Raw genomic sequence first — 20,181 nt, forward strand, 5'->3', positions numbered from 1 at the left:
ATATCAGTGGAGACACATTGTTGATAATAAAATAATTTGCAATTAAGTTTTGGTAAAGATCAGTGTAATTTTCACAGGTGTTTTCAGCTGCTGAAAGTAACTAAAAAAGTTACTTTTAATGTAACTTAGTTACTTTCCAAATAATCAAGTAATCAGTAATCTAACTAAGTTATTTTTTTAAAGAAGTAATCAGTAATCTGATCAAAGTTACTTTTTCAAAGTAACTATGCCAAATCGTTGGAGACAACTCTCTGTCTGGATGTGATGCGCATAGAAGAGCAGTGCAGGTGCATATAAAAAGGTAAGCAATTTAACAACTAATGCTAAAAACATTTTTTAGCCCCAAACTCCATTTCCAACAATAGCACAATGATTGCGGAGAAGACGTTTGTTAGATTTATAGAGGAAGTAATAATTTATTCAACACAGACAAATAGTAGAACAAAGAGGATTAAAATTATAATAGAAGCAGCAGAAAATTTCCTTGAGACGCAGGAATTGTCATTTGAATCAATCAGTTTAATAACAGAGGAAGTCCTCAGTCTTACAGTGGTGAAGTCTGATGGTTTTGTCCATATTACAATGGGACGCATGAAGATCTTATGTTAAACCAAATACAGTCTGAGTCCAAAAGACCAGGTTAAAACCATCACTTAATTCTATATTAATTGATTTAAAGAAATACGTAAAGATAGAAATCTATGGTTGGAGGAGGAGTTGCTATATTTGTTCAACAGGGTATTAGTATCTTGACATTTTGTGAACTAAAGATTAGTGACCTTAAGTCCAGCTTGTATTGGGTACAACTTTGTAGGTGACTCTGGCCATAAAACTTCTTTTATTTATGTAATATAAATAAAGATTTAGGAGTTATCAGGGTTAAAGTATAGATTAGTAAAACTACATTTAATATAATGAATTTTTATAACTCTTGTCAAAGGTTAAGTAGGGAAAACCTCAGTGTCTTTGAGGAGGGGAATGGAAGAACTATTTTACGTGTAGATTTTAATTCATATGGGGAAGTGAAAGGACAGATGAACATGGGTAGCCTATGTTATATTATGTTGGTATGTGACTTCTGTCGCGGGGTTCTCGGGGTGCGGCGGTTTGTCAGGACTGCATCTCTCTCTCTCTCTCTCTCTCTCTCTCTCTCTCTTCGGCTCCTGTCTGTAGAGGGGCGTGTGCAGAATATTGCATCCATCCTCAGTCCTGCAGCTCCACTAAAGCAGTGAGAATTTGCAGTGTCTAGATATTCTTTGTCATCATCATAATCTTCACCCTCTTCGGTCAGAGCAAATCGTCTCTCTCTCTGTCTGCCCCCTTTACTTGCTTTACTTCTCGTCTCTCCATCATCATGTCCTCAAACAGCGCAGACGGGGACTTGCTGCAGATCCCTCTGGGGCTCATCAACAGCACAGGCAAGTATCTGACAGCGGAGACCTTCGGTTTCAAGATTAACGCGTCGGCCAGCAGCCTGAAGAAGAAGCAGACCTGGACTCTGGAGCAGACCGGGGAGGACGGCAGCGCCGTCTTTCTTAAGTCCCACCTGGGCCGCTACCTCGGCGCGGACAAAGACGGCAACGTTACCGCGGACAGCGAGACACGCGGCCGAGACTGCCGCTTCGTCATCACAGCGCACGACGACGGGCGGTGGTCGCTGCAGTCTGAGCCCTACGGCCGCTTTCTCGGAGGCAGCGAGGACCGGATCACCTGCTTCGCGCAGACAGCTTCCCCGGCAGAGAAATGGAGCGTTCACCTGGCCGTGCATCCGCAGGTGAACCTTTACAGCTTTGCGCGAAAGCGCTTCGCCCACCTGAGTGCCCAGGAGGTGTCCATAGACCGGGACGTCCCCTGGGGCGTCGATTCACTGGTGACGCTCGTCTACCGGGATGAGCGATACCACCTGGAGACCTCTGACAACCGGTTTCTGCGCAACGACGGCACCCTGTCCGCCAAAACGGACAAGGACACCGGTTACATGCTGGAATTCCTCTCAGGGAAAGTGGCATTCCGCGACTGCAACGGCCGCTACCTGGCACCGGTGGGCCCCACGGGGACAATGAAGAGTGGGAGGAGCGGCCGGGTGGGAAAAGATGAACTGTTTGGCCTGGAGCGCAGCCACGCTCAGGTGGTGCTGACTGCGGGCAACGAGAAGAATGTCTCTACGAGGCAAGGTGAGACTCTGCAGCTTGAGAAAAGCAACAAAAGACCTAAATAAAATCAAATTCAATCAGACCAGATAGGAATGCCGCCACGCCACTAATCACCACACCCTGCAAATTTGATCCGATCCACGTCTCTTCTATGGGCACTCCCCGGTCAGACTCTCTGCTATTCATGAATCCTATAGAAAGATCTGGACCCTCTGGTAGGTTGAGACCCTACCAACAAGAGTTTTATTTCCTGTGCGTTCAAGTTATAATATCAGAATTTTGAGGCCAATTTCAGATATTAGTAAAGCTCTGACCTGGCAGTACCAATTTTAGCTTATTTTCCTACTCTGTTTTTCAAAACCTCGATGAAGATTTAAGTAATTTAAAGCGTTACCTGGGATGGATGGATGATGGATGGATGGAAAAAACAGCCACAAAATGAAACATATGACATGCTTCTTTTTAAGTAAAAATTTACAGGAATTTTTTTTGTGTCAGAGTGAAAACTGGTATTGGTGAGATAATGGCAATTAACTACAAATATTTAAAATAAAATATGAGTACGGTAGCAGAAATAATCACCGCTTGGAGTCAGTATTTAATCGATTCACCTGTGGCTGCAGAGCTGTGGTTAGATCTCCGTCAGGGTTCCATCAATAAATCAAATGTTATTTCTGTAGCACATTTCAGCAGCAAGTCATTTCAAAGTGCTTTACATCAAACACAAAAACACAAAGTCATGCAACATGGAATCAACAATCAAAGTATGACATTAAGTCAAATGCCATTGTTAAATTCGTTATAGATTTTAACATTTCAAATACAACTCTAAACGGGCAGGTTTTAGGAAGTCAGTGTTTCAGCTGTTTTACAGTTTTCTGGAAGTTTGTTCCACATTTGTGGTGCATAGAAGCTGAATGCTGCTTCTCCTGGTTTGGTTCTGGTTCTGGGGGATGGAGAGCAGAACCAGGACCAGAAGACCTGAGGAGGTCCTGTTTGAAGGGTTGTACATTTACACTCTGCAATTTTGCTCCATAACTCCTTGAAAAACTGTTCAAACTCTGTCCGGTTGCATGGGGATCCGCCTTTTTCAAGTCCATAAATTCTTGACTTAGCTACTCCAGAACATCCACCTTTTTGTTCTTCAAACCTTTTCTGTGGATCTTTAGCTTTATCTTTTCTTGCTCTCTAAAGCTGTATATCTCCTGCAGACAGAAACTAATTGTCCTCCAGGATTTCCCAGTATCTTGCAGCTTTCATTTCACCCTCTACCTTTACAAGCCTTTCCATTCCTGCTGGATGGTGTGTTTGTGGTGTCTGCCAAGCATAGCACCTTATCTGATGGCCAAAAAGCTCCATTTTGGTTTGTTCAACTTGACCATAAAGTGTCCCACGTTCCTCTGGGCAGATCATCATCTTCCTAAAATAGTGGCCCAAGTCATTTAATGCCAAAAGATTATTTAGGCCAAAAAAAAAAAAAAAAAAACTTTTGGCAAAAAAATGGGTTCATTATTTTAGAAAGTTGCCAAAAATCTAGTTAAGCTGATATAAGTCTCCTAATAAACTCCTGAAATGTTTTTTTTTTTTTTTCAAAGTTATTCATGGTCCCCTTTGGGCCCTCCATTGCAAAACATTCTGGAGACCCCTCTGCCATGAAGTCCCCACATAGCTGGACTCAAGGAGTTAAAAAAAAAACCCATTCATTTTCTCTCCACCATGTGTTTTTCATTACCATGCTCTCACTTAGTACATTTGGCCCATCTCTGCTCAGCTTAACATTTTTCTGCAGTAATTCTATCTCTGCATTGTGGTTGTTGGGGCCAGGTCAGCTGAGGTTCTCTCAGCCTGTGTCATCTGTTATCTGAGCTACACTAAGAGCAGATTCAAAATTAGAACATATATTTTTAGAGACAAAGAAAGGACGAGTTGAAGGAGATGCAGAGGAAAGAGGCTAAGAACTAGATGACTCAGACTGTCTTACGTCTCATGCAACCTCTTTTTCTTGTTCCCACTCGGCCTCAGATGGCATCTGCTGCTAACATTGGGATTTAGATTGCAATATACAGGCACTCCCTCCCAGTTTTTTCTTCTGTCATGTAAATGTATGAAAACAGAGGATCTCTGCCATACTTTCAACTTGGACCAATAAAACTCGAAGCCAAGAACAAGGGGAAGTCAAAAACGTGCATATACCCCTTTTCAACTTTTCCAATGACAAATAATTTTTTTAATTCAAACTTGTACTCAGACACTTTCCATGGATTAGAATATTATTAAAGTTCTGTTATTTCAGTAGCTCAAGTAGATTAGGTACACATATCTGATGTTTCACATCTTTATTTCTGTAATAATTATCAGAATGCAGCCAATAAAAAACATGTAGGATTTAGAATATTATAGCAGACCTATACAACACATTTTAACATATAGACTTAATATTTAATACATCATTAATGGTAATTTTAAAAATGTACTTTTAATCTGACAACTGAGTCTCATTGGAATGAGCATTTTACTTTATTGAATACGTTTGGAAATCTTCTGAAAAATTGACAGAAAATAAACAAATCTGTTGAGAAACAAAAAAAAACAGTATTACCTATTCTCAGATCAATACTTGATCTGAGAATGATTTATTTATTTATTTATTCGTTTGGCATTTTTGGTTAAAATATGCTTGTTCTCTATTCAGTGAAGTTGCTCACACAGGGTGTCCAGAAATGTTACTCACATAAGAGTAAAAATATTACTCTAGTTAAAGTAGTAAAACTACTCCTAAAAGTTGATTTTTCTTTTCCCCTAAAGAGTTACTCAAGTAAATGTAGCTAGTTATTACTGACCTCTTCCTTTTGCTGTCTGAAATTTGATGAAACACAGTGCAGCTTGGGGAAGCTTTAATCCCCCAGACCTGAATGAAAGCTGATCACAGATTCCCTTATTTTTCAGGCATGGACCTGTCAGCCAATCAGAATGAGGAAGGGGACCAAGAAGTGTTCCAACTGGAGATGAACCGTGAAGATAGGAAGTGTGCCTTTAGAACTGCTGCTGGGAAATACTGGACCCTGACGGCAACTGGAGGACTGCAGTGCACGGCTTCCTCCAAGTAACCGTCCTCCTATTGGGAAGTGCTGTTTGCATCCTTAGAAACATGTAGATAATAAGGTCTGCGTTTGCATTTGTTTTCAGATCTGCTAACAGTTACTTTGAACTGGAGTGGCGTGAGGGTCGCGTGTGCATTCGTGCAGCCAACGGGAAGTATGTGACTGCCAAGAAGAACGGGCAACTGGCTGCTGCAGTTGACAGTACAGGTCAGGATTGTTGCTGATATTTTTCGAATCCATGAAAGTGAAGTCTAGACAAAGTTGCAGATTGTAAAAGTACTCTAATTTTAGCTTTCTTTTTCTGGCTCCATGTCATATAAATGAATTGTAACCTGCTGTCTGCCATTTATCTCCGAGACAGAAACTAGCATCTGTTTCTGGAGTCAACCCGTACTTATTTAAGTTCCATCTGTAGATTGAAAAAGTAAATATTTCCCAATTGTTTGTGTCAGCAACTACTAACTGGGATACAACCTAATTACATACAAGATAAATACATTGTTAGCTAGTTGTAGCCTGGTCATCAAAGAATTTAGCAATTCCTATTAGTCTTGCAGTTTGAATACAATTATTGTGACTCCTCAGATAAGTGGATCATGTCTACAAACATGAAGACCTGACGCAACCAACAACTATTTAGAGCACCGTTTCAAAATGTTTGTCATGAGTTGCAGGTTGTAGAAAGTGAGGACAGATCCGGTGGACCCAGGTTGTTGAGAAATGATGATTTTAATGGTGAAACTAACAACAAAGTCCAGGCAGCACAGGTGAGCAAACAGCAATGACTCTGAACAGAGAATAACAATAGACATAACAACAAGACAGCATAGACAAGGACCTGACAGAGAACAAGAGACACAGGTGGGTATAAATACACAGGGGGTAATCAAGGGAACTAGACAGGAAGAAACTCAACTGACACAGAATCCTAAAAAACACACAGGAAAACTCAAATCCTTACAATGTTATAGAAACTATAAAAATGATAGTAATTGTAAATGCACCTTAAACCATATATTAAAATAAAAATACTTGATGTAAAATAAAGTTATGTTTGCCCTTTTATCAACTTGTTTTCGTGAGGCTTTTTTTCTGTAAATTGCATGTTGCCAGGTTGCTTGAGACCCTTCATACAATTTCAAACGTGAACATGTCTCTAGACTCCTCTGTGGTGAAGAAGTAAGGAGTCTAACTGTTTATTTGTCTTTGACTTTAGTGACTTTACTTCTTGGGTCAATTTTGTCATTCTAGTTAATAAAGTGTTAAACTTGTCAATCTGCAGTTTCACACTCGATTCTAATTAAAAGGGATGATTTATCAGCGTGTCCACTGTTGATCATGGTAGGAAAGTTTGAGCAATTTACTATCAATCTGACTGTTTTTTTCCCAAAATAATATTTTTTCCAGCTGTGGATGATTCCAAATCTCCTACACAGTATGGTATTACATATGTTCCCTCTGCTTCTGGTTGTGGTTATATTCAAAAGGTGTAGTGCCTCCTTTTAACCACCTAATTGTTCCATTAAAACCTGATAGTTTAAACCTGACAGTGTGAGTAGAAATCTAAAGTTATTTACATTTAACCTGTATTGGTATGAGCACCAAATCCATGTGGAGCTTTATGATTAACTTTCATATGAGAAGGAAGCATTATTCACTTTCTTTTTGTTTTAAAAAGTGAAAAACAAACTTTATGCAGTGAATTTAAACACAATAAACAGTTATGATTAAAGGTACTAGTCTATTTCATATCCCAATAAATTGTCATTTCAGGGGAGGCTGAGCACTTCCTGATGAAGCTGATTAACCGTCCAATCATTGTCCTGCGTGGAGAACATGGTTTCATTGGAGCTCGCAAAGCTGGACTTCCAACCCTCGACTCCAACCGGGCCTCCTACGATGTCTTCCAATTGGAGTTTTATAACGGTGCTTATTCCCTCAAAGGTAAGTGGAAGTAGGCAAGATTCAAGTATATTTAACAAATATTATATGTCACATATATTTTCCATGTGATATAACCCCCCCTGCCCCACACACAATAAAAAAACTTCATAAATGCAAAGAATGTAATGTGTTCTACAGAAATTGTATGAGGGGGGAAAAAAGTTAGTAAATCTATGTTTCAAGTTCACCTCAAGCTTTGCACTCATTCAAAATCTGTCACATTCCAAATACAATCACAAAACATTTCTTTTCATTCTGACTGCTTGTGAGTTGTTTCTCTATTTTTACATTACCTCTCCGTATTAACTAAATTCATTCCCATGTTCAAAATGAAGAAATATGTAAAAAGAAAAATGTCCACGGAAACAAAGAAAACCAAGAGAAATGTTTGGTCTTTTCTCTTGGCGACGACTGATCTTAAAAAGATCGGTCACTTTCAAGGGAAGCTTGACCAAAGATGGCCTGGGACATTACACTGCATTCTGCCAGAGAGCTCTGTGTGTGTGAGCTTAATGATGACCTGGCAAATGTAGTGAAGACAGAGTCTGAAAAAGACAAAAGAATACAACCACATGCAGTGTTACTGAGGACTGTAGCTGTGAATGAACACATTTTGGGGAGAAAGTTTGAAGAAGACCACACCAAAGGCAAATAGTTTAATGCCATGTTTTCCTTCCCCTGACCAGAAATATGTTCCATTCTTTGAGACAAGTTCTTAGTTGGTAAAGCATGCCAGACTTTGACTATCCTGGTTTGGGTTAACATTATTTTATCCCGGATCGTGGGCGGCCCGTGTGAGTGCAGTAGCAGTGGATGATTCTCCGATGGAAAAGCGCCTTAAGACACGGTGGCTAGAAGTGTAACGTGCAAGGAAAAGGTTATGGGAAAGCAGGAATTGATATTTAATTTAGAGATGCAAAATATGAATGCTGGCATCCTGTCGACTCACAGAAGACGACTAAATATATGGCAAAACAAAATATTGTCTTATCAGTAAATCTTAACATTCACAAAATACACATGTAATCCCCTCAGCAAATAGTTTACCTGTGACTCCTCTTGAGCTATCTATCATCTCTGTGTGTCTTCTGTCTCAACTGTTTTTGATTTCCCCGCCTCTCACCAATTAACCAATAGAAGAAGGCCCATGTAAAAAAAAAACAAAGATTAAATGGTAATAATAAAATAGACTTTCAAGGTCTTCAGTTTTTAAAGATTTGTAATTTTTTTTCTTAATCTGAAGCTTGTAATTTCATTATCTGATGACCATTGGTAGTAACATTCACAATTCTACATACAAAACCCTCCATATTCCTTCTATGTCCAAGTACAATAAAATAGATTATAATAAGAAATAGTTAGCTTGTATTTAAACTGATGAATTCACATCAGCTAGTGATGTGAATTAAATTTTTTTTTGGGGGTTGCTACTAAGAAATGAGTGTTGACCAGACTCCAAGGGGAAAGTTAGAAAAAGCCAACATTCTTTCCTCCCTCGAGATTCCAGTGAGCAGATCTGTGGGCAGGCGAAGGAAAGAGAGAGATAACCTGCTCCACTTTCTTTAGGCATCAGCAGATGAAACTCAGCTATCAGTTTCTATGGAGGACATAAAAACTAAAACTAAAACAAAATAGGCATTAAACATAATATGTCCCAGTGCCCAGAAAAACTTGCAACTTGCATCTAGCTTTTCTTCATAATGGGAAGAAATTTGAGATTGTGACCATTTTTTTAGACAGTTTTGCTGTAAATGCCTTAGTTGCACTTAGACTTTAGTATTCCCACTGTTCTCTAATGTTTTGTGGATTTAATAACTAAATTACTAATTCTACCTTCTGGTAAAGTTGATGGAATGTTTAATGTTTATTTATTTGCACAGAAACAATTTACATTTCATGAACTTTTTAAAAGGAGACGTGTGTTGTTGCAAAAATACTAACTTACAGCACCATCACCCTGCAGTCCCTGGACAGGTTGATGATAATCAAATATCAATGATCAAGATTAATGCATCGTCGTCTAGATTTAATGCAAAGCATGCCATGTTGTCCGGATGTATACATCACTTGTGTGAGCTCTGGGCTTCATTAGTCCTGTTGTCTGTCCAGACTCCCAGGGAAAGTACTGGTGCGTTGGAGATGACTCAGCAGTGGTGTGCAGCAGCTCCACTCCTGTCCAGTTCCTGCTTGAGTTCTGTGATCTCAACAAGGTGGGAATTCGGGCTCTGGGCGGGAAGTACCTTAGAGGTGACCATGCCGGAGGGCTGAAGGCCAGCGCAGACTCTGTGGACAGCGCCACCCTCTGGGAATACTGAGAAACGACTTTTCTTTGTTCTTCATCTGCAAAATGCTTCAAACTATTGGAACCTCTGCAGATTCTTTTTCATACTCTTGTGTGTGTGCAGTTGTAAATGTGTTTGGACGGCTGTGTTGTGAAAGCTGAATGTCACTGCAGCAGGACGCTGCAGATATTTTGTTTTCTAATAATTGACTGGCCTTTCTGTATTCCTACTGGAGATTTCCAGTGACTTGTTGTCCTGATTGTGTCGCCACTCATAATGTCTTTCACTTCCAATACAACTTACACAAGATATGATTTTCCCTATCTGTGATGACTCCTGGTGACATGTTGAATGCTATAACTCTAAACCCTGCTTATTATTCGTTCTGCTGCTATAAAGGCTTCCTGGTAAGGTTCTCTGCTCTCATTTCTTGCTGTCTTTTGAAGAGCATTCATACAAGGCAACCGGATGACACAGTGTTAGTGATTTGCATTTGTTGGCTGTAAATAAGGCTTCCTCTGTCGTTGAATGCTTCAGAACATGAAACCATGGAAACGTTGGAAGTGAATATGGATGGTGAATCTAGGATTTGCCCATGTGCTCTGTTTTTAGACTTAAAGAGCTCTACACTCTAAGAAAGTGTGTCGGTGAACAGCTTAAGAAAATTCTCTTCCATGTCAAATTCTTATGGTAGTTAGATATTGTTAGAAATTGAAATCATTCCAAGAAAAAACAATTTTAGAACATCAGATGGAACCTTTTTTTATCATTGATCATTTTTGAGGGTGTATTCTATATATAATTCTGCTAAAAGCACAGGTGGTGGAATAGGACCTTTTAAAGCACAGACATGGATGCACATAAATTACTTATCTTGAACTGTGTAATAATTACTGCAATAATGCTTAAAATAAATCATAAGCACATGATTTTTTTTTAACAGAGCTAAACAGGGTGCTGCTGCTCCTGGGGTCTTGTTGCTGTGCCTTCGATGGACTATTTACATCTTTGTCATTCATGCTTTTCATTCTACTGAGCCAAATGAAACTTCAATAAAGTTTTCTCTTACACAGTCAAACTTATTCTGGATTATTTTCTACCTGTGGCCTGTATTTAAAACAAACGCTGTGGACAGGACAGTCTTAGTAAAGTCTTAGAACAATGAAGTTTAAACCAAATAGTTAAATACACTCATTACTATTTGACAATAAGTGAACCAAACTGCCCAGGCCAGTTGTTGTCCAGTAGCTTGCCCTGTCTGTGGGTGAATGAGTGAATGTATTGTGAAGCTCTATGGGGTCCTATGGACTTGATAAAGCACTATACTGGTACAGCCCATTTACTATTTGTCATGATTTTGCTAACAGTGTGGTTGGGAGTATAATTAAAAAGCCTAGATACATTCTGTTCCCCCTTGAGATTCAAGAGAAGTAACCTACTCCACTTTCTTTGGGTATCTGGAGAGGAAACTCATTTATCAGCTTCCATGGAGGGAAAAAAAACCCTGCAATCTTTGAGCTAAACCTAATATGTACCAATGGCCGTGCATCTTTCTTCATTTTCTGCAGGATCACTCCAGGTTGCCATGGAAATAGTAGAAATGGAGCTTGAGAAGAATGAAAGTGCAGAGATAGACAGACAGACACACTGTCCTGATATTTATAGGTCTGTACCTCCACCTCCCTACCAGAACTGATCTTGGACTGCCTCTGTCCCTCCTGAATCAATAACCAATTCTTTGGTCTTGGAAGTGTTTACCTGCAGGCCGTTTCTATGACACCACACAGCAAAGTTCCTCAACAGGCTCCTGTACTCCTCTTTGTTGTCTTTGTTTGATACATCCCAGTGTCATCAGCATCCTTCTGGATATGACACCTTTCAGAGTTGTAACACAAGTCTGAGGTGTACAAGTTAAAGAGGATGGGTGACAACACCGTCCCCTGCAGGACTCCAGTGGTCTGTCTGTGACGCAGCTGAAAACCCAGGTGACCAGGCAGGATTCTGGTAAGCTTTTCCAGAAGTGCAGGGATGAAGCAGATACACAGACTAATAAGCTCAACAAAGCTTGCAGCAGCAAGTAAGAAGCTGTGATAACCCAAGCAAACAAGGCAGATATATACACAGGCACACAATTATTGCCCTGCAACATATTTCAAACTCGATTTACCGGTCGATCTACGTTCCCACCCTCATCTATGGTCATGAGCTTTGGGTCATGACCAAAAGAACGAGATCACGGATACAAGCGGCCGAAATGGGTTTTCTCCGTTGGGTGTCTGGGCTCTCCCTTAGAGATAGGGTGAGAAGCTCAGTCATCCGGGAGGGACTCAGAGTAGAGCCGCTGCTCCTTCGAGTCGACAGGAGCTTCTCTGGTGAAGTGTTCCAGGGACGTCGCACTGGGAGGAGACCCCGGGGAAGACCCAGGACACGCTGGAGGGACTATGTCTAGGGACTATGTCTCTCGGCTGGCTTGGGAACACCTTGCGATTCCCCCGGAGGAGCTGGAACAAGTGGCTGGGTCTCCCTTCTGAAGCTGCCACCCCCGGGTCCATTTGGTCATGAGGAACATTGACATTTTCAAAAGCAACAAAATCTTCTGATACCTTTACTGTCAAATCTGTAGTTGTGGTTTTGATGGTAACTGATGGTAACTCATTCTGAACTGCAAAGAGTTTATCAGGGAGAAAATATCTTCCTGAATGGTGCATTGCTGTAAAGAAAAACCTTACAAACAACAGTGTTTCTGTAAAAAGTCCAGATATTTCTTCAGGATTCTGAGCCACAAACCTTCTGGTAATATTCACGTTCATAATAATAATGTGTCGTGGCATTTGTCCAACAGTTGAAGAATGAGTTGGAAAATTTGCTCAAGATTCGCATCCAAGCTGTAGAAATCATCCATCATTTTGAATTTCATCTTCCGAGTTTTCTTCTGCTGAAGAAGATTCTTCTAATGATGAATCCTCAGAGATTTCTTCAAAATTTGTCACAATTTCCTTGCTGTCACAGTTTGGTTTCACACCCAGGTCCATTATGTTTTTGGGAAGACTGGTAAAGATACTGTTTTGTAATGTCTGTTTTGACAAAGAGTTAGCTGTGGTTGTAAAGGTAACTCACTCAACCTGTGAGCAAGCAAACACATCCAGGTCCATTTGGTCATGAGGAACATTTACACTTTCAAAAGCAACAAAATCTTCTGATGCCTTTACTGTCAAATCCATAGTTGTGGTTTTGATGGTAACTTTCTCATCCTTAGAGGAATCTTCCATGTCCTTTTAGTCTCCAGGGTTCAATGTCAAAAGCAAAGTATTTTGATCTCTCGTCCTCAGAGCTCTCTACTAAAACGTCTCTTATTCTATATCCTAACAACTTTTCAACTCCCTTCGTAACAAGAAATCCAAGGTTCCATCAAAGGCAAAAATCCTCTTGACTTGGTGAACAGTTAAACTGGTTTGTAAAGTCACTTTGAAGTCGTCTCTCTGGAATCGATCTACCTCCAACCAAGTTGAGAAGCAAACTGAGAATTCTTGTATTCTTGCATCTCTTTGAAGATTTATGACATCATTGATGAGAACAAAGAGGTTCTCATTAACATGATGATGTCAAACAACCTGTCAGGTTTTTGTTTGTTTTAGTTGCTATGGAAACACAAGGAGTTATGAATGGGGTAATATTACTGTCCATTAAAAATGCATGTGTAGACATCTAAATTAGTAAATGTTAGTCAATAAATGTGCAGAAATTAAAGTTTTGTCCTGTTTTCCAACTCACATGTAAAAATGTGATTTAGGGTTGAAATAATTGTGCGGAAAGTTTTTTTCAATTTGACACAATCATAAACAATACATATTACAATGGTTACCCAATATTAAAAACATTTAAAATTAGATTTAACAAGCAAAACCCAGATACAGATGCCTGTTTCTGTTGGAACCTCTGGAGACGACGAAGCACCAGTTGATTTTAACATACATTTAAAACACACCGGGACTGTTCACACACATATGACCATTTGAGAAGAATCTTTATTTAAACTTGGGCAGATATACCATTTCTAAAATATGTATGCATACTCAGCAGTATGTACAATTTTATCTAGTTGACGACTCACATCTAGAACTTAAAAACAATAATATACATGATGAAGACATATTAACATGGTCTAATCCTCAACACACAAAAGAAATTGAAACAAGAGAAGCAGACCAGAGAAGCCTTTTGTTTTTTTTTTTGTTTTTTTAAATCCACCTGAGTCCAACGTGTTTCCCACCTCTGTAGCGTTCCATAAAAGACAACAGTGCACAAGTAGAAATCATGTATTTGAACATAAATTTTCACCTTTACTTCCACAACTTGGTTGAATATACAAGATTATCCACAGAGCTGATTCCAGTACAGCAGCTGTGGTTGTTTAAAGGCTTCATCGACAAAGTTAAGGTAAGAGTGAAAGCAACCATCAAAAAGCAGAAATATTTAAAACAGGAAGAGAGAATTATGTTTTGGCATATGAAAGGGTTTTCATGGTATGGGTCATTTTAGGAAGAGAAGTAGCACCGCCTGCCTTGATAAAAAGAAATGGAAAAAAAAAAAAAAAAGTATTGAGGCTTTGACAGACTGGAGAAAAACTCATCTAATGTGCAGCAGAGGAGGACTTGCTGTCCAGCAGTTTCTCCACCATGAGCTTGGCGTAGCGCATGCGGCTGGCCAGCTCCCTGCAGCAGCCGAACTCCTCCAGCAGAGACAGCTTGTAGGTGCGGAAGTCCCGCTTCTCGTCAATGTAGGTCACAGCAGCCATCAGCGGGCAGAGGATCAGTTTAGTGTGGTCCTAAATGCCCCCCGAACCCCAAAAAACAAAAACAGATAACGGGTTGAGCATGGAGTGTGGTGAGGACGGACAGCGGAAGAGGGAGCGATGTGGGTCGAGTCTAACCTGGAAGAAGTTGATCTGGACCGTGCCGTTGCTGAGGTGCAGGACGATGGCGCTCTTTGTTCTAAACCACAGCGAGAGGTACGGCAGCCGCGCCAGCTCGTCCCCTTCCCGCCGCGCCACGTTGGCGCCGGCCTTCAGCAGGTGTTCGCTCATGTAGTTACGGAAGTACTTAAGCAACGTTATCTAATAATAATAAAAAAAGAAATGTATCTAGTACTAAAGTTTCATTTAAGTTTCCCTAAGGACTGTTAGAGAATCGTTTATTAATTTTTATCCAGAGCAGAAAACAAACTCAACCAGGAGCTGAGGGAGGTGAACACTGACCTTCTTGTTGAGCGTAGCGGGGAACGAGCGGACGCTCATGTAGGACTCGGCGGCCGTCTTGTCGATGTACTGTAGGCTGTCTCCGTCGGCGTACATGATGAGACGAGTGTAATCGTTGAACAGAACACCCACACTGTTGTCACACAGCTGGTAGCCTGTAAACAGGCATTTAAACACTTTGTTTTTCCTTTTAAAATCATAAATTTTGTTTGCTTCTGAACTTTGTTGGGGCATAAAAGAAAGATTTGATTGGACAGAAACCAATCTCTATCACGCAGGAGACCAATCTGAGATGTAGTGAAATTTTAACTGAATTGAAACCAAGTTGCAGCAAATGATTTGATCCCAGATCAACCAACCAGTGAAGGACATTTCAGCTCCACTTAATGTACAATAATAATATCTATAATAAAAAGACTTTAGTTTTCTGAGAACAATCCAGTTTGTATTCCAGACAGGTGGAGTTTCAGTCTAAGCCCAGATGTGAACATTTACACTTTAAGCTGAACTGAAGGGATATTTAAAACAAATGTACATGACAAAAATACCTAAACTGCCTTGGTCATTACTGCATAGTTAATGACTATGTAGCCCAGTCAGTAACAGATCTATAGTGATTATCAGTAGACATCATGTTGTGTCAGTCACTCTATTGAACATGTCACTTGCAAAAAGCAGGCAAAAATACATTATTCTAACATTTACAATTAGACTAAAAATAAATTGCAAGCTGCTGCCAGGGGGATGTCTTGTCTTTGGTTGTAAATTTCAGATTTCTATCTCTTAGATGGTGGGATAAGGAATACACCTTGGAACTCAGGTTTGTCCTCATGCACACATGCCCTTTGCAAACATATCCAAACTTTAAAATAAATAAAAATCAAGTGTCACACTTTATGCCTTTCTGTAGGTCCCTTCATAGTCCTGTTAAAATGATTAATTGATGTTTGTGAATCAGATGTCTTACATTCTCACTTTTTGGACGTTTCTAACACTTACCCAGCCCGTATTTGTCAGAGTAGTCAACCCATTTGCTGATCCAGAAAATGGGAATGCATGCAGGATCCTCTGCTTCCTCTGAAAAGATAAACCCAACTTTTTTAAGATGACATTCTCTAACATGACACAAACAGCAAAGAAAAACTGAAAAACGAACCGACCTTGCCGGACGAAAGCCTTCTCTGCTGGCTTGGAGGCCATGATGCTGTTGAGCTGCTGCAGCATGTCTTTCAGGTGGTTCTCCGATGGCTCAACCTCTCTGCAAATACAATACAAGTCAGAATGGTTTATATCTCTACGACAGATTGAAAACAGACAACTTAGAATAGAATAAAATATACTTTATTGATCCCCAAGGAGAAAATGCTTATTTGTTGAAAGCTATTAATCAATAAATAACCTATAAATGAGCGCAGAAAATATTTAATCAATTAGCAAATACTTGGGCATTGTAAAGCCTGATGGCATCAAAAAGAAAAACTTGAACCCAGACTTGCAGAAAATATATCATCTTACTTTGGCACAGCATCGTCTTTCATCTCCATCTTCTCTGTTCCACCTTAAAACAAAACAGCAATATTTATCTAGAATCAGATCCACTACAGGATTCATTCAGACCTGAGGCCTGATGTGACCAAGAGAGCAAAGACTCGTTACCCTTGTTGTTCAAAGCAGAGAGGGGACGCCGCTGGCCGAGCTCTGAAGCGGTGGAGGGGGCGATGGAGAAGCGTGGGGGCACAGTGAGGCATGTGGTGGGAAGACGCAGCGGGATGTAGCCTGACGTGAGGAACTCGTCCTCTTGCAGCTGAGAGATGGTGGGCCTCTGAGCAGGATCAGCGTGCAGCATCCTCTTGATTAGCGACGCTGCGGCGGGGTTGATGTGCTGCATACAGTCCAGGAGGTTTAAACTACACCTGCTCAATATGTTCCACAAAGCAGCATAAACACAGCAATTTTACCCAGGGGATGACGTAGTTGTTTTTCTTGATGCGACTGTAGGTTTCCTTCAGACAGGACGTTTCAAACGGGGGCTTACCCACCAACAGAGTGTACCTGAGAGAGCAGACAGAGGACAGGTTACTGCACTGGATCATTACCCGTTGTCAAAATAATGATCTTGACCAACTTGGTTCCAAAACTATGTTCCATACTTACAGTATGCATCCCAGTGACCAGACGTCCACTTCATAACTGTGGCCTTTTTTACAGAGAACTTCAGGTGCTATGTAGTTGGGCGTTCCGCACAACGTCTTCTTCCGTTCGCCGTCAAACTCGATCTTAGTAGCCAAACCAAAGTCCCCTAGAAAACAAATATGGAATGTTTTAAATGTTAAGATTTCAACACGTTTAGGACACACACACAAAAAAAAAGTGTCCAAAAGATGCAATAGAGAGGTGCATTTTTCATCTGAACAAATATATAGTAACATGTAATAAAACATGGATTACTATTGAAAGATCTGCCTTTTAGGTGTTTTGTGAGGCACTGCAGGTTCATGCAAGGTGGGGCTAACTGATGAGATTCAGCTCATACTTGTGCAATAAAGAATGATTAAGCAAAAACTTAACTTGAAATGATTACAGACCATTAGTGATCATGAGAACTGATCATTCCAGATCCAGCTGCTCCTCTCTAAATTACGTTTCATTTTGTTGTTGACCAATTTTTCTGAAATTCACATAGGTCTTGTTTACTGTCAAAAGTGTTTCATCAGTCCATCTGTGGTGTGCTGGGGGCAGAAGCATCTCCAAGGCAGACCTGTCCAGTCTGGAGAAGCCAATCAGGCAGACTGGCTCAGTGGCAGAGAGGAGAACAGTTCACAAACTCCTGAGATTATGGACAAAACCAGCCACTCTACCAAGAAAACTGGTTCAGTGCGAGGCTGCTTCTTTCACCTCTTCACTGGGAAGAAGGAGGGCTAACAGGAATGCAACATAAACAAAGACTGTAGGATTGGAGGTATCTTTTTTTTATTATATTTTATCTATATCCAAGACTGTTGTGTGGGACTTTGAGACAATAAGTTCCCCTGAGGGAAAAATCCAAAGGGATCAACAGTGTTTCCCATCTTTCCATGCACAACATATCAAAAGGCACAGACTGACATATTCTATCCATTAAAGAAAAACAGATCTAAACTGATTACTTTTTAGATAAGGCAGAAACGTCTATTTTTGCAACCCACAGAAGGAATTAGAACGAACTTAGAATCCTGGAAAACTACTCCCAGAACAGGAACATTTAGCTTTTATTACCAATTAGAAATTATGGAGTACTTATTACATTTACAAAATTAGAACATCCTTAGAAAGTCCAGAGAATACTTGCTTACTTGTACTTTAGCAACCCAGAGAGGGGATTAGAATAAACTTAGAATCCAGAAAAAATTACCCAAGAACTCAGAACAAGAGTGGATTATAAACAATAGATTCCCTCTCTTTGATTTGCTATATTGTTTGCATTTCCTTTTAAATTCATGTAAAGCACTTTGAATTGCCTTGTTGCTGAAAATGTGCCAAATAGAAAAAATTACACTACCATAATGTGTTCTAGAAAAATTAAAAGTTTTATATAAACATATTGTGGCTAAGTACCTATCTTAACCTCCATCTCGTCATTGAGGAAGATGTTCCCCAGCTTCAGGTCTCTGTGAATGACTCTGTTGTTGTGCAGGTAATGGACTCCCTTCAGTAGCTGGGTCATGTAGTACCGGGCCTCTGGCTCTGTGACAGCCTTACGCCGCTTGTGCAGCTCCAACAGAGACTGAAAAAAGAAGGTTTTAATAAACATTTTTAAAAAATAAAAAAAGTATTCCAGTTGCCTAAACTATGAACCTGGAGGCCCTCCAGTAATATTTTAATAAACTGTCTGGGTTAAACTACCGTAACACAAATATGGGCGTTTAAAGTTGCAATACATGGTAATTTCTTTCCGCTTAAAATGTAGAGGCTTGGAAAGCGTTGATCGTTTTATTATTATTATTACACTTACCCTTCTCCTGCAGATTTCGAGGACCACAAAGACGAAGTCGTCGTCCTCAAAGAAGCCATGGAAGCCAACAATGTTCGGATGATTAAGGCTCTTGTGAATGGCGATTTCAGACGTCATCTTCTCCCTTTGGTGCTGCTTCAGGATCAGAGATTTCGGCACAATTTTCCCAGCGAATACCTGCTTCGTTTCTACATCTGTGATTTCGTAGCATTTGGCGAAGCCCCCCTTCCCCAGAAATCTTCCTCTCGAGTATCTCTTCGTGGTGCGGGGGTCAACCAGGATGTCTGGGATCTCTTTCAGAGGCGCCGACTTCGGATCGGAAAGGGCAGACGTGGGAGCTGGCTTCACAACACCAGCACTCATTTTGATTTAAGGAAGCTTTTCGGTTGTTTTTCAGAAGAAATAAATCACTTAAGCGATTCAACGAAGCGATTAAAGTTAGCCTTAACTCAACCGACGCTAGTTTAACCTGGCAAGCTAGCTTCCTTCCGCTTGCATTCGTGTTTAAATCAAAACTAACGCCCTTTTTGTGCAAGTATTCATTAAGACAACATTAACCATTAAAACAACGACGCATGAAAAGAAAACTTTGAAAAAGTCATTAAATAATTTGCCAGACCTGCCCGACGGTAGTTACTCGATTGTTCTCTCCTGCCTTATGACAACAGTTTTCGGTACAAGTTTAAATTGCTGCCTCTGTCGTTATCGCACTCTCTGATTGGCCCACAGGATTTGAATTGTAGGGCGTTGCAGCAATGCATCGTGGGACTTCGATGTGAAAATAGCCTATCGCTAAACGAGAAAGCTACATCGGCGTCGTGATTGGGTCTTCACAATCCTGTTGGTTGCCTATGGTTTCCTGAACAAGGAGGTGAAGGGAAATGGAGTATAAATGGGATTTATTTAAGCGTGGTGTGGTTTGAATCGTGATTTAAAACACGGAGCTTTAAAAAAGAGAGCATCTTTCAGAAAAGGATAACAATATTATTGTACGGTAAAAAATATTTTTGCAAAGATTTTTAACCCATAGTAATAAAAATATCTTTTAAAATGAAATTCCAAGTCTTATGGATATACAACTCCGTCTTTCCTCTATCTATTTTATCTGCTCACATGCACAATGCTGCATGCTTTCATAACCATAACATATAAGACTGGCGATAGTCCCAAGCTTAGAGCTTCACTTGCTCGGCTTCACTTAGTGCTAGGCTGAGTGAACCCCAGTGCTGGTCGGTAATGACACTTTGTATCTGTTCCATTATTACTTGTGTGTGACTTTTAACATTTAATCCTTTTCGGGATTACAGCCTGTTTTATGTCATTATTTCTGAACGTAATGACTCTCAGGTCCCGGAACCGGTAAACGGACATGGGTGTTGCACGGAGAGGAAAAATGGTTGCACAACACAAGAGCTCTTGGGAAGGAGAAAGTTGGAAAAGTTTATCGGAAAAGTAA

At 40.3% G+C, this 20,181-nt stretch overlaps 2 protein-coding genes across 2 annotated transcripts; one reads left to right on the plus strand and one right to left on the minus strand.

The window, feature by feature from the left end:
- Positions 1 to 996: 996 nt before the first annotated feature.
- On the plus strand, positions 997 to 10,812 carry fscn1b (fascin actin-bundling protein 1b). Its single transcript, XM_044114790.1, has 5 exons — positions 997 to 2,174; positions 5,100 to 5,256; positions 5,340 to 5,461; positions 7,028 to 7,198; positions 9,308 to 10,812. Exons 1-5 carry the CDS (start codon positions 1,355 to 1,357, stop codon positions 9,511 to 9,513), a joined length of 1,476 nt encoding a protein of 491 aa, XP_043970725.1. The 5' UTR covers positions 997 to 1,354; the 3' UTR covers positions 9,514 to 10,812.
- Positions 10,813 to 13,485: 2,673 nt separating this feature from the next.
- On the minus strand, positions 13,486 to 19,474 carry plk1 (polo-like kinase 1 (Drosophila)). Its single transcript, XM_044113161.1, has 11 exons — positions 18,726 to 19,474; positions 18,329 to 18,497; positions 16,889 to 17,033; positions 16,693 to 16,786; positions 16,391 to 16,616; positions 16,250 to 16,292; positions 15,895 to 15,992; positions 15,734 to 15,811; positions 14,735 to 14,889; positions 14,411 to 14,593; positions 13,486 to 14,305 (listed from the first exon to the last, which is right to left on the minus strand). Exons 1-11 carry the CDS (start codon positions 19,086 to 19,088, stop codon positions 14,111 to 14,113), a joined length of 1,749 nt encoding a protein of 582 aa, XP_043969096.1. The 5' UTR covers positions 19,089 to 19,474; the 3' UTR covers positions 13,486 to 14,110.
- Positions 19,475 to 20,181: the final 707 nt, after the last annotated feature.

Source organism: Gambusia affinis, linkage group LG04, assembly GCF_019740435.1.
Source record: "Gambusia affinis linkage group LG04, SWU_Gaff_1.0, whole genome shotgun sequence".
Classification (NCBI taxonomy): Eukaryota; Metazoa; Chordata; class Actinopteri; order Cyprinodontiformes; family Poeciliidae; genus Gambusia; species Gambusia affinis.

Coding starts and splice junctions, on each gene's coding strand:
- fscn1b (XM_044114790.1), top strand. CDS start 1,355: ATGTCCTCAAACAGCGCAGACGGGGACTTGCTGCAGATCCCTCTGGGG. Junction 2,175..5,099: donor GAATGTCTCTACGAGGCAAG/GTGAGACTCTGC, acceptor CTTATTTTTCAG/GCATGGACCTGTCAGCCAAT. Junction 7,199..9,307: donor CGGTGCTTATTCCCTCAAAG/GTAAGTGGAAGT, acceptor TTGTCTGTCCAG/ACTCCCAGGGAAAGTACTGG.
- plk1 (XM_044113161.1), bottom strand. CDS start 19,088: ATGAGTGCTGGTGTTGTGAAGCCAGCTCCCACGTCTGCCCTTTCCGAT. Junction 18,498..18,725: donor TCGAAATCTGCAGGAGAAGG/GTAAGTGTAATA, acceptor TTCTTTTTTCAG/TCTCTGTTGGAGCTGCACAA. Junction 14,306..14,410: donor TCCAGATCAACTTCTTCCAG/GTTAGACTCGAC, acceptor GGGGGCATTTAG/GACCACACTAAACTGATCCT.